At 31.6% G+C, this 14,454-nt stretch overlaps 1 protein-coding gene across 6 annotated transcripts in view; it reads right to left on the bottom strand.

Moving 5' to 3' along the window:
- Nucleotides 1-624: 624 nt before the first annotated feature.
- Nucleotides 625-14,454, bottom strand: part of GULP1 (GULP PTB domain containing engulfment adaptor 1) — a 264,781-nt gene continuing 250,951 nt past the window's right edge. For 5 of the 6 annotated variants that reach the window (XM_042994878.1, XM_042994881.1, XM_042994880.1 and 2 more), the window contains 3 exons: nt 11,276-11,414; nt 7,966-8,060; nt 625-784 (listed from right to left, as the gene is read on the bottom strand). In XM_042994878.1, the coding sequence (XP_042850812.1) occupies nt 713-784; nt 7,966-8,060; nt 11,276-11,414 (306 nt within the window). In that variant the 3' untranslated portion in view covers nt 625-712. Of the gene's footprint in view, nt 785-7,965; nt 8,061-11,275; nt 11,415-13,058; nt 13,287-14,454 lie in introns of all 6 variants that reach the window. The other variant, XM_042994883.1, reaches the window with a different exon arrangement.

Raw genomic sequence — 14,454 nt, 5'->3', positions numbered from 1 at the left:
AAGTGTTTTGTGAAGAGCAAATGTTCATTTTTTCCCATAATCTTTACTTATGAAATAAATAAAAGACTTAGAGTATAACTGATAATAATAGATAACACTATTACTTTGTTTTTGCTAACAAATACTCTATTTGCTTTAATTATTATTGGAAATTATATTTTTGCTATTTTACTTGCTACAAATGACCTCGTGGCATTATATTCAAAGTTTACATTTTGCAATGACATGAACAACATTTAATCCATAAAATAACATCTGTCTAATGGATGGTAACATGTTTATTGGTTTGAATATAGAACATATTTAGCTTGGCATTGGTATATCTTGTCAAGACTTTGAAAGGTATCATTAAAGTATGGCTTTTGGGAATCAATAATAAACTAGCAGCCTGGAGAATGAACACAAATTTCAAGATGCTAATTATTTAGAACTCAGACACAAGACAGATATTTGGGTAATCTGTTTTTTGATTATAAATTCATCTACAAGAGAAACAGAAAGGAACATAAAAGTATGATTTACTTTACAATTAGTTGTTTTTGAAATAAATGTTATAGATCAATAATGAACATTTTACTAAAATAATTTTCAAAAAGTTAAGATTTTCAAAAATATATTGGCACATGAATACTACCTTTCATAAAATAATAATGAATGATGTATATGTATAGAAAACAAATTAAACACAAATCTGGATCTCTTGTTCTTGACATCAGCACCTGCTGTCTAATGGGTCGAGACAAAATACTGTGCCTTCAAGAGTTAGTCCCATTTTGAACCCCTCCTGTAAAACAGAGTAAAATAATTAAAATAGGAAATGCTTATGGCAATAATGACAATAATAATAGTGATAATAATGATAATCAGGAAATAAAGAGTCTCTGAATAGAAGTTGAAATCTTCATGCTTTGATCAGCTAAGAAAAAATACGTCAAATGCTGGTTTGTCAAAATTTTATATTGGTGTATATCCCAGACAGTTGTGTACACCCATTAGCATTTTAAATGTTTTAAATATATGTGAAGTTAGCATGCATGAAAGACAAAAGAAAACAGAAATATATGGAGTTAAGTAGTTTTAAGACTTACATGTTTTATTTCAATAAAATCTGTAATGCCATTCTACTCTAGTTTAAATTTCCTCTGTTGGCTTTAAAGATCAATATTCATTTAAATAGAAGTAAGATAGCTAGACCTCAAGTTTGATGAAAGGTTCAACAGAGCCTTATAGTTTTCATCTTTTCTTCCTGGTTGCCACTGTCCAGAGCTAGGTAAAATACTTTTAGTAAACACAATGCCATATCCTATGTGCAGACCACTTTCTAATGGAGGAAGCTTCCTCTACTAGTCCTGCTATTTCTTCTTTTTAAAATTTTTTTTAATGTTTTTATTTATTTTTGAGACAGAGAGAGAGCATGAGCAGGGGAGGGGCAGAGAAAGAGGGAGACACAGAATCTGAAGCAGGCTCCAGGCTCTGAGCTGTCAGCACAGTGCCTGAGGCAGGGCTCGAACTCACAGACTGTGAGATCATGACCTGAGCTGAAGTCAGATGCTTAACCGACTGAGCCACCCAAGCGCCGTCCTGCTATTTCTTACAGTTTCAAGTTGTAGCTTTGAGTCTCACTCCCCCTAAGCACGTTTTAGATGTTTTTGGAAGTTGTCTCTGACTTATTGAGAGCAAGTACACAATTGCTGTGAGAAGTTTTCTTCCTCCTAAGATTTTGTGTTAAAAGTTGGTGGCAAGGGGAGCCTGCGTGGATGTCTGCTGAGTGTCCAACTTTGGCTCAGGTCATGATCTTACAGCTCAAGTCCCCTGGAGCTTGCTTCAGATTCTGTATCTCCCTCTCTCTCTGCCCTCCCCTGTTCAAACTCTCTCTCTCTCTCTCTCTGTATCTCTCTCTCTCAAAAATAAACATTAAAAAAAGTGGCAAAAGAGTTTGTCCTCTACTCCAAGCTCTCTTCATTTTTGCATAAGGTAATGGGCTATCTCCAGTTTTCCATCTCCTCTCTCCCCACCCTTGCTCTTAATCTATGCACACTGGCCTGCCAAAGAAGAGAGAAAAAGCAGGGACTCACATTAATGAAAGGAACTGGGGCTACATTTTAGGTTTTTTTGTAGAAGCACGGTGGCAGTTTATATATATATATATATATATATATATATATATATGTATATATATATACATATATATATATATACATATATATATATATATATATATATATATATATATATATACTTTACCTTTCTCTCTTACTAACAGAACTGAAATTTTGTTCAGGCAGGTAATTTGGAATTTGGGGTGACCATGTGACATATTGGTGAGTGAAAATGTAAACAGACTATTCTTGTGGAAAATAAAACATCACTCAGAAAGAAGTCTTTTGTCCTCTGTTCTCCTTTGTATTTTATTTCATTAGACTGTATCTACTTGTATGTTGGCCAGTTGTGTATCTCTTTGCATTGCCCCAAATTACTTTTGTTTACAACAGGTGTCTAACATACTTATCTTATTACAAATTCAATGTGAACATTATCATACAGTAGAAGAAAATCATTTTAAAACTGCAAGCCACACCTCATTTGCTGTTAACATGGAGTATGCTCTTCATTATACCTACATTATAAAGGCCACAGAGCAATGCCACTACTGCAAAGGGTTTCAAAACTTTTTCCCAGAACTTACAGTACAAATTACAGTTAGTTGAGTAAAAGTCAGAGTACTTACCGTTATTTTTAAAAAGGCTGTTCTTATCACAAGAAGAAATATTTTACCTTACGTATGCATATATTTTAAACAGCTGCCAAGTACTTAGGAAAGTCAACCTTTAAGTTGAAGATAGTATAAATTAACTAATTTTATAAATATTTTATTTGGATATGTGAGGATCTGTGTCCTAGGTCATCTTCTGGTATATTAGATAGATAGATAGATAGATAGATAGATAGATGATAGATAGATAGATGACAGATAGATAGATAGATGACAGATAGATAGATGATAGATAGATAGATAGATGATAGATAGATAGATAGATAGATGATAGATAGATGATAGATAGATGATTGATAGATAGATAGATGATAGATAGATAGATAGATGATAGAGAGATAGATGATAGATAGATGATAGATAGATAGATGATAGATAGATGATAGATAGATGATAGATAGATGATAGAGAGATAGATGATAGATAGATGATAGATAGATAGATGATAGATAGAGGATAGATAGATGATAGATAGATAGATAGATAGGCAGACAGTGTAGGTATGTATTAACTTTGGAAAGATTTGATACCATACAGTGTTTTAAAATTTTTGTCAGTTCATTCTGAAATTAAACCACTATCACTTCAACTACTTATCAGTGTGTCAGTAGCGTTTGAAAGGCAGAATAGCAATCAAAGTAAAATAGGGATTGGTCACTATTTCAATAATTTAAAAATGTAGATCCTTACAAGAATATCTCCATAGTGATTTAAGAAGGATCCTTTCGGAATCCCCATAGATGAATTTAATCATCCCCATTAACAGACACATTGTTATATTGCTCTTTGGTTTTCTTTACTCTTCAGATAAAATTTCTCACAGTTTCTAACCTTCCCTCCTAGGTTTCATTTAGTAAATCATGATTTAATGACCACTGAATCTTTCTCAGGTTCCATATCCACTTGAATTGTAAAACTTTGAATGAAAATGAGGCTTTATTTTATTTATGTAGTGATGGAAGTTATCGTAAACTAGTATCACACAAAAGAATAATTTTATTAATATATTATTTTTTCTAATATATTATTAATGATTCACTTTTTATATGAAATATTTTGCCCAGTTGCATGTTTTTATTTTGAAATAGAGAGAAAAGCATATCAAGGAAGGAAAACCACTCTTACATAAGAATTATGAACATATTGAAGTATGTGTCCTTTGAGTCTCCTTTTCATCTATGTATAGATTTTTTAAAAACAATTTTAATAACAGTATAAAAACTATATATTATATACAACTTTCTTATTTATTTTAATGTATCACATATATATAATTTTTTATATTTTTTTAAAATCTAGGAGAACAAAGTTTCTATATTGGGTTCCCATAAAGCTAATGATTATATAATATTTTATTAATTTTTTAAAAAATACAAGTATAGATGACATACATTTTACATTAGTCTCAAGTGTACAACATGGTGATTCACTATTTACGTACATTATGCAATGCTCATTATGCAGTTACCATCTGTCACCATAAAAGTTATAATATTATTGACTGTATTTCCTATGCCTTATTTCCATCCCTGTGATTTATTTATTTTATAACTGGAAGTTTGTACCTCTTAATCCCCTTATTCCTACTGTCTCTTCACTAGTTTTCCCTCCAGCAACCATGAATCTATTAACTTTAAAAAAAAATTTTTTTTAATGTTTATTTATTTTTGAGAGAGAGAGAATGCAAGTGTGTTAGGGGCAGAGAGAGAGGGAGACACAGAATCCGAAGCAGGCTCCAGGCTCCAAGCTGTCAGCACAGAGCCCGACGTGGGGCTCGAACTCACGAGCTGTGAGATCATGACCTGAGCTGAAGTCAGACGCTCAACTGACTGAGTCACCCAGGTGCCCCTCTATTAACTTTTTAATATGATTTAATTGTATCTAGTATTTTATAATTATTCTTAAAGTTAACTAGATGTTTTTGTCCGTAGAGATTTTCTTCATTTAGAGTCATTTTCTTCTCAGAATAGACTTCATTGAAGTTTTTGATATCAAAAAGAAATATAAGTATTAGTAGCAAATCTCCAAAGGGATGCTATGGATGGACCCTTGCCCATCAATGACTGAGTGCTTGTCCATCATATTTTCACTTGCACTGATCATTAATAAGGAAATAAAATATTTAATTTGATTGATTAAAATAGCATTTCTAGTTCTTTGTTTAATTTGTATATTTTCTTTGATTAAATTAGACATGTCTACATGCATGTTAGCCCCTGGTGGTCTGTGAACTACTGCTTTTTTATTTATCTGATTGTTTACTTTTCTAATTATGTGTCTTTTTACTTTAATTATGTGTATGTGATATATTTATAGATTTTTTAAAAGAAAAGAAAAAAAACTACAAAGAACTATAGAAATTCTTCTGTATACATATTTTACATTTACCTTAAATGTGTACATTTAAAACTAATGTACAAGTTTTTCTTTTCTGTATTAAAATTTCTTTCCAACTCAAAAGTCTGATAAATATTCAATTGTATTTTAACATTTTAAACTGACAAATCTTTCTGAAATTTACTTGGATATTTGTTGTAAGTTACAGCTGTACCTTGATCTTCTACCAAATTAGTAACCAGTTGATTTAACAACCCCTTAATGCAAAATTCTTTCATCCTTCACTGATTTGCCATGCTTCTTTTTTAATGTATTAAATTATTATAACTTAGACGTCACACATCTGGGTTATCATTACTATTTTACTGATTTGTCTGTCAGTGACACATACCAGAAAGTTTAAACTATGTCACATTAAATAACATTATTAACTTCAAACAAATATTTAATTTTCCAACAATTTATAATGAAATGTGGCTTAACATTTCAGGTTAACTTCTGACATGCACAAGATATTTTTGTGCTTTCCTCTGTAAATTAAAGAGAAAACCCAAACATCTCACTAGGCTTATTAACTCATTATTTATACACCCACTGTTCTCTAATGTTTTTACATTATATGCAAAGATAAAAATAGTAGCCAATTGTGTGCATTAGATTAATTAGGCTTACAAGATTAATAGCAAAAGTTGTCATAGACTTTAGATGGAGAAAATATTATTTTACTTTAGTTAAAGTGACCTTGCAATAAATCTTGAACTAAGGAAAAACAAACAAACAAAACAAAACAAAAAAACAGACAAGCAATGAGGTAGACAATGCAATAATGACTACATCATTGAAAAAAGAACTTTAAAATATGAGTTATAAAACCTCTTTAAACACAACTAATAATCAGAGACATCCATATGAAACTGCTGTTTGAATATTTATTAAGTAGAGCATGCAAATATTAAGGTTTTAGCTTTAAGGAGTTGTAAGTTGTTTAAAATTATTATGAAAATGATATACCAACCATCTCTGGCGCTACCCACCATGAAAGCAGAAAAGAATAAAAAAGACATTAAGAAAATATTAGAAATGGCAAAACAAAAACCAAAGCAAAAATACCGTAGCTTAACATTACTTAACTAACACATCACTAAATCATTCCAATACAGTGTCTCTCAAAGTTAGTTCCTACAAAAATCTGGAGATGTAGGCTTATTTTAAAAAATCTATAGAAAATTCTTCAGTTTTGTGGAAATTAAAAAACATTAAAAGAAAAGTACTCTTTATGATTTTAATGCTTGGGAACAAACACCACTGTGCCCATGTTTGTGTCTGTTCTAATAAAAGCATTAGCCCCAAGTAGCATAAACCTAATTGGTAAAACTATTGAAAATGGAGAGGAATTGATTTCACATGAAATAAAGTATTCTTGGTAAATAACCATGCACTATTTGAGTGAAAGTTTCATAGTATTTGAAATATAGAAAAGAGGGAGAGAAATTGTACCATCAAACAGGATACATGCCGAAATCAACAGAAGTTTGATATTGGTGGTTTTAGTTTCAGCCAGATAACATCATCCACCTTGTTGAAGTTCTCAATTTAAATCAATTTTATTAGGTGTTGTAATTTTGATTTTATTTAATTTATAAGTTTTGAATTAATAGTTGTATCAGAGCTATAAGAATAAGTTATGTATAACTTTTTTGGTAAATTTTTAAGAAATGTTATAACAATTTAAGCCAATATAAAGGATTTAAAATAATTTTTTTTCACGTAAAAGGAAATTATGAATCACCCAACTTGAGAAATGTTGTTTTAACATATGCTTTGAAAATCTCAAGGTGTATATTAAATAATGCAACTTTTAAGATGCAGGCATTATTATCTCTAAAACAATAAAGAAATTCACATAATACCTAGAAAAGAAGAAGAGTGCTTCATAGCTGTAGTCCAAAATGAGTGGAAGGATATTTATATTATCTTTCTAGAAAGGAGTGTTTCACCAGTGTTAGATGATCAGAATCCACCATTAATTTTGTTTTGTCCAGGAAATGAAGCATAGAGAATTCATTGCCTATAAGTGGCAACAACTCCTTCTCTTCACTCACTGCCTCTTCCCAATCAGCTTCATATAATTGGTCTTTGCCTACATTCTACCATACATACACAAAGTCTTTTCAATAAAAAAATCGGATATAATAACCACCAAAATATAAAGGACAAATATAAAGAGAAGTCTTTTTCCTGGTGCTTTTAAGATTATTTATTAATCACAGCCCATAATACCTTCAAACTTTCAGTACAATTCAGAATTGAAAAATAAGAGGGAGAGAGAAATGGAAACCCAACTGGACTACGTTCCTAAAGAAGTTGTCACTGGGTGCCTGCTTTTTCAATAAGAACCCAGAAGTTATGAGCCATAACTACAATGCTTCTTTTAAAAGAGACTGATTTTACTCTCACAAAGATTTTCCTTCATCTCTCCATGTACAATCTGAAATTCATAATTGTTAAAAACTGAGTTGAAATCTTGTAAGTCTAGTGCAATGACCCTGCAATTTTTGGATTTCAAAGTAATGAGCCATTTAAATCCACGCAATTTTGTATAAAAAAGAACCATCTGATTGTCACTGTAAATTGTACTATTAAAAACTAAACAAAACACAATAAAACCTTATCCTTAGCACCTGTAGGAACATTTTTAGGACTAAATATATATGATTATTTTAAAGTAATTGTTTCAAGTAAGTTTTCATAGGGATAATAATTCAAGGAAAGGGTAGTTTTGGTATATAACATTCTCTGTGTTCCATATTAAAAAGAAATAAACCATTTATAAGCCAATCTGTTAAAACAGTCACCTGCATCTCATCTAATTTTGATTGAATATCTGGAGGGAAATCCCCTGCTCCACAGTTAAATGGGTCAAAAGGTTCTGCTCCAAACAGGTCCCGTTCTAAAAGGAGGAAAAATAATTTAGTAAATGAAATGACAGAAAGTGAGTTGAGTGAGTTAGATTTCAAAGGCAAGATTACATAAAGAACTACTCACATAACCAAATGAGCTCCTATCCACACACACTTTATGCTGGGTTTCCCTGAGCTTAGACTAGTTAAACACCAACAAAGAAGCCAAGATCCATTTTATGACAGTATTAAAAACTGGTTACAGAGAATTATTACCCAGAGAGGTTTCTGTGTCTTTAATTAAGACTTCCCAATATCAAATTCTCAAATATTTGATAATTAGTATATTACAATACCTACATTTTACTGAAGCAATTTAAATTAACTACAATAACAGATTACTTTTTGAAGACCTCTATTCCTTACGGATGCCTTTGTAACACAACAGTGAAGCAGTATGTGGGACTGAGCAGATTGGTAAGTAGTTTACTCATAGCTCGTGATACCTTAATCTCACATTTATTCAGAAAAAAATGTAAGGCATGTTGTTTCATGTACTATGAAATCATATCACCTTCCTAAATAAACACAATGGGACAGGTTCTTTAAAAATGTCTTCTATCCTAGAAACAGATTTCCTTTTAAAAATACCAATAATAGGGGCACCTGGGTGGCTCGGTTGGTTGGGTGTCTGGCTTTGGCTCAGGTCATGATCTCACGGTCCGTGAGTTCAAGCCCCGCGTCGGGCTCTGTGCTGACAGCTCAGAGCCTGGAGCCTGCTCCAGATTCTGTATCTCCCTCTCTCTCTGACCCTCCCCCATTCATGCTCTGTCTCTCTCTGTCTCAAAAGTAAATAAACGTTAAAAAAAAAAAATACCAATAATAGAATATCAAATAGCTCTCTGTACATAAATTCTAAAGTATGCATTTTTTAATCATTAAGGAAGCAACAAAGTTAAAATTGATGTTTGTAATTTATAAAATTATGGCCTATTATATGATTTAGAAATTTAAAAATTATGAAACTTCTCTCCTCTGAATCATTCAAGTGCAGCCTTAATTGACACAACTTTTAAAAATTATATAGGTGCATGCGAATTTATAATGTATTAAACTTTTCATTTGTAAAAAAATTATATTCTCAAAATTCAATGCTATGTAAGAAATAATATTTATGTTCTTTCTTCTACCATATCCTCTAAATTATGAACCCTCATTATTAAAGGTTCTTGCTTTTCTAGTTACAACTTTTTTTTCAAATTCATGTATTAAATAAGTAAAAATAAATTATAAGTTCCTGGTGCTGGTAAGTATTATATAAATAAGAGGGACGTAGAATTTATAATCCAAATAAAGACATTTAAGTTTTAAGATAAAAGTAATGCTTCTGACAGTTACACCGGGACAAAAGAGATAAACCAGAACTGTCCTAAACAAATGGAAATGTATTGTCACCTTATACGTGACCTATAGGTATTATATATGGGTATTATATATATATATATGTGTATATATATATATATATATACACATATATATATATATACAGTCATCTTATATATATGGTGTTATTATTGTTGTTGTTATTTATTTTCCTCAGTCTGGTGTTACTTAGGCAATACACCAGAACTTGGAGAACAGAGGAACTTTTCTTTGTAGGAATGCCTTGGTTACCCCCATACCACGAGTACATCCAACAATGCTTTTACACATGAAAGATATTTGTGAAAAGAAATGAATTAATAAAAACAAAGTAGAGTTGGCCAGAAAGAATAGAGATTTTTATTACAGGCATTTTATTGTTTGATATGCCTTTGAAAAATCTAGACATATCAAATGTCTAAAATGGAACACATTTTCCCCCTTCTCTACTTCTAATTTTCCCTGTTAACAACATTTGGTCTAAAATTCTGAATCATCATTGATTTTGAACTCTCAATACCATCCTGACATATTATTCCTTCTAAATATTTTCAAATCTATTTGCTCTTTTCAATTTATATTTTGACCTGTATTAAAACCCTCTTTTGGAGATCTATGGTTAATTTGCATTTCAAATTCCAGATTGCAACCCAAGTCTATCATATGTGTTAAACAAATGCCCAGTGGACTAAATAAATGAATGAATGAATCAGCGATGAAATCCAAGGAAGTAAAAAACAGTAAAGGAAGAGATGTGGACACTCACAAGGACAAAAAATACCCCATCATGATATCAGGATATTGGCAACATTTGCTAAAAACACACTATGACATGTATATTATGGATTATTCTCTGAAAAAATATTTTGTGTTGGCACAAAATATATTCAAATGAATTTAAATATATATCTCAATTTATGTACAAGTTTGACATATTTTTATAAACTGATTTCTGAAGTTTCCAATGCTTTTCTCTAAAATTTATTGAATACTTAATGTGTGTAGTATACTTGGGTTAAGTTCCACAAGGGGAAACAAATAAATTAAAGGCCCTGACATACTTTAAGCCCTAAGCCAAAACTTCAGAGTTATATTAAAAATGTCTTAATGTGAACTAGAGAGGATGCAATAAAGCATAAGATGTAAAACTCTCTTTTCTTCGATTTCCCTTTGCATGTAATGACTGATCATGGACGTTGGGGAGTATTCTTTAAGTTTCTGTGACATGGTGCAGATCAAAATATAATCAAGACATTGAAAATGAGCATCTGTTATATGCTTTCTAATCCATCAATAAGAGACTCTAATGTACCTTCCAAATGTATAGAAAGTAAGTCAGAAAAGCAATATATGTATAGTATGTTAGATATTAAGTAAAATATCCTTATATAGGGGTAATAAACAAATCACACAATCCGTATATTTACATATTTCTTTAACTAAGAATTTCATATACTCTAACAAAGAATTTAAACTGAACTCCATTAAACATGTTGAAAATATTAAAACCATTACCGCAAGCATTGTTTTTAATCATTAAATTAAAACATTAGAAGTCTAACCCCAAATAAAATAAAAATGTAATTAAATGCTTTTCATTATGATATAAATAACCCCATCTCATTTTTCAAAAAATTATTTCCAATGCAATACTGATGTCTTTGGTAGTATACTCTGAATTATAAAGTAAAATATGATTAACTTATTTGGCACATATAAACATAATTCTTTGGTAATTAACACTTTTAGTGAGCTTAAGATATATAATTTTCCATAAAGTTAATTAAACATTTAAAATGTACACAAATACAGCAAAGAATATTGTTTTCTTTAGAAAGCTTACTAATCTCAGTAGATCTACTAGGTATTGGAGGTGGCTGTGTGCCATTGCGGGTAGGTGTTGAAGATGGGTGTGATATTGGAGAAAATGGTATCATATCGAAGATGTCAGTGGAGGGTGACTTAGGTGTCACACTGCCTGCCTGCAATGAAAATAATATGAATTAAGGCAGTATTTCAGGTAGATACATTGCAATGTTATTTCATATGCATATAAAACATATATAAACAGCAATAAATTCAGCTGAATCATATGAACTTGACATTTTATAGATCAAAAATAGTTAAATGTTGGCAATTTCATGTGATTTAATCAGTCACACCAAAGCTTATTGGCAAGAAAGCAAAAGAAAATTTCTGCAACAATGATCTCAAAGATGATGGCAAAAATGGTGAGAAACTATTCTATATAGATATAAAAGATATTGGATTTTTCTGTATATCTAGAAATAATTGCCATTTGTATCAGAGGATTGGAAATATTAGAAGCTATATAAAAACATGATTTCAATAATAGTTTTGCATAAGATTATGTTTTAGACAGAGATAACTGGACATAAACAATGCATCTTCTTATATGACCATTCAAATGCAAATGATAACAACTTTAAAAATTTTTAAAGAGTATATTTTAATTTGTATTAATAACTACAATGATAGCTAACTATTATACTCACTGCAGTGCCTTTTATTCTTGGGTAAGACTTCATAGTTTTCTATGATAAATAGCTACCTTGTGAAATAAATTAATAATCACTAAAAATACCACCAAAATCATTAAGCTATCTGGGTCAGTCTGGGCCAGGATGTAACATAAGAATGAAACAATCATCACTTTGCCATTCAGGGGGAAAAAACACACACAAACGGGTACACACAATCTATAAAAGAAAGAGAATTCCAATTCTGGAGAAGAATAGTAAGGAAAAACTTGCTTTTCCTCAAAGAACATGAACAGAGATTAATTACTTAAGAGTGTTTCATAGTAAAATTAGACTCTTCAGAATACACTTATTTTTCTAAATCACAGATAATGAAGGTAATGGAAGAAAAATAAGGCTGATTGTGTGTAAAGAGTGACAGATTTGCTATTCAGTCAATATGGCCATTAGCACATTTTTTTCATGAAGGAAAATTGCTGTCATCTCCTTTTCTTTAATACCCTGCTCACTTTATCAGTCATAAATACTGTCCAAAGACTTTAAGGCAACTTTATCCCTCAGCCCTTTCCTCCTACTCAGGAATAGTTTTCCTAATCGACCCATCCCTCTAGCTGCCCTGGCAGCTCTCTCCTCTTTCTCAGGATATAAAGATACTCAAATCTTGACTGTTTTTAAAGCAAACCAATCAGAAATGTCTTTACTCTGTCTCTCTTTACTACTCTAGCCTCTCATCTCTCTTACTCTTTCCCTCAAGGTTAAGCTCCTCAGAAGAGATACTCATATCAATTGAGACTTTTTTTTTTTTGGTACCAAATGCTGCTGAAACTGCTTTTACCAATATCACTGATGACCTGACTTCCCAGTTGCTATATCAGTGGGTCCTTTGAAGTTACCTGTCCTATTTTGTCTTTCTGTGGATATGTACACAATCACCACTTGTTGCTTGAAACTTTGATATCAGGTAAAAGGAAGTAAAAATGAATGGCACACAAAGTTGCCAGGTCATATCACATTGATTCTGGACATACCTGATTTTTTTTCATTACACTATAAATGGCACATTTTAGTAGACTTTAAAAAACATATGTGGGATAGTAAAAAAGGCTTTTGTGCTTAGCAAATTACATGAGGTCTTGGGATGCTGCTCTCACTGATTGGCTTGGGAAGGCCACATTTAGAAGGTGGTGGTATTAACAGTCCCAATGACAGTCTGGAATCAGGCGAGTTGACAGGAGTGACAGTAATGGAAGAAATATTTAGACAGGAAGATGAATCATCATCACTACTACGCCAGAAAGAGGATGAGCATCTCTGAAACCCATGTTGCTCATGATCAGACACTTGGTGCAGCAGCTGTAAAGGAATGACAGAGAAATACACTAAGGAGAAGAAAGAAGACATGGAGGAAAAAGGAAAAAGTATATTATGAAAATTTATTTGTAAAATGGTATTTTGCAAAAAGGTAAGTAATTTCAAAATAACTTTACTAAAAATTTAAAAAAATAATAAAAATTGTTTGTGTATACTTTCTTATTGCAACAGTCCTCAGATTTGAGAATGTTTGACTATTTCTTACTAAAATATTACATTTCTAGGACTTGAGAGGAAGACAATAAAGAGTGAAGCTTGATGATTTATTTCGATTAGAGCTTCTGTGTAATGACATGGGAAAAGGAAGTATAATAACAAGAAAAAAAGCAATAACTGAAGTAGGAGTAATGTCTAGTAAAAAGTAATGACTTTGTAGAATTTTCAAAAAGGGTTACAACAATCATTTTAAATTTAACACTCAAAACACTCTTTTGTGATATAAGTATTAGTAATTTTATGTCCTTGTTACAATAAAGATATGGGAAAATTAAGGCCCATATGTTCTTTGTGATTTATTCCTATAGAGGTTAAATTCAAAACAATCTGACTGCAATTATCACCACCTTCCTATGGGTAGTGAGTTCCAAATGAGAAGATTTCTCAGGAAAGGGCAATCACGAATTAATGAGATAATAAATAGTTAGATAATCAGTAAGTGGATTGGATCTGGACATCAGTTTTTGGTTGACTTTTATAAGTTATTTCCATAACAGTGTGGAAAGCTACTGTCAAAAGCTGAGCTAGTAACAACTGGGCTGCCAGATGTCAGAGTGGTCAATGAAAACAACAAGCCAAAATGAAAGTAATAATTAAGCCTTTATTCACTTACTGCTGTAGTATAAGCAAGATGCCAGGAAGAAGATGCTGGCCTCATCAATGTCCCATTTTCTTCTCCAGGAAATGGAACTGGACTAAGGTCAGAAGTACCAGTGCAAAAGCAAGGCACTGTCTCTCTATTGAGGGAGCCCTGAACTAAAGGTCTTGCTGGTTTGTTGTTGGTGTCCTTGTTATTTTTGTTGTTGTTTTGAGGGAGGGGTCAAGACAAGAGAAGGAAATGGAGGAAGGGTTAGGAGCAGAAAAGTACTGAGTACTGAATCATAGTGGAGAAAGGAGTCTTCAAGGCCCTCATAAGATGGTCTTGACAAAGGCT

The sequence above is a fragment of the Panthera tigris genome, chromosome C1 (genome assembly GCF_018350195.1).
Source record: "Panthera tigris isolate Pti1 chromosome C1, P.tigris_Pti1_mat1.1, whole genome shotgun sequence".
NCBI classification, from domain to species: domain Eukaryota; kingdom Metazoa; phylum Chordata; class Mammalia; order Carnivora; family Felidae; genus Panthera; species Panthera tigris.
The sequence above is the reverse complement of the archived record's forward strand: the minus strand, read 5'-3'. Positions and strand labels throughout refer to the sequence as shown.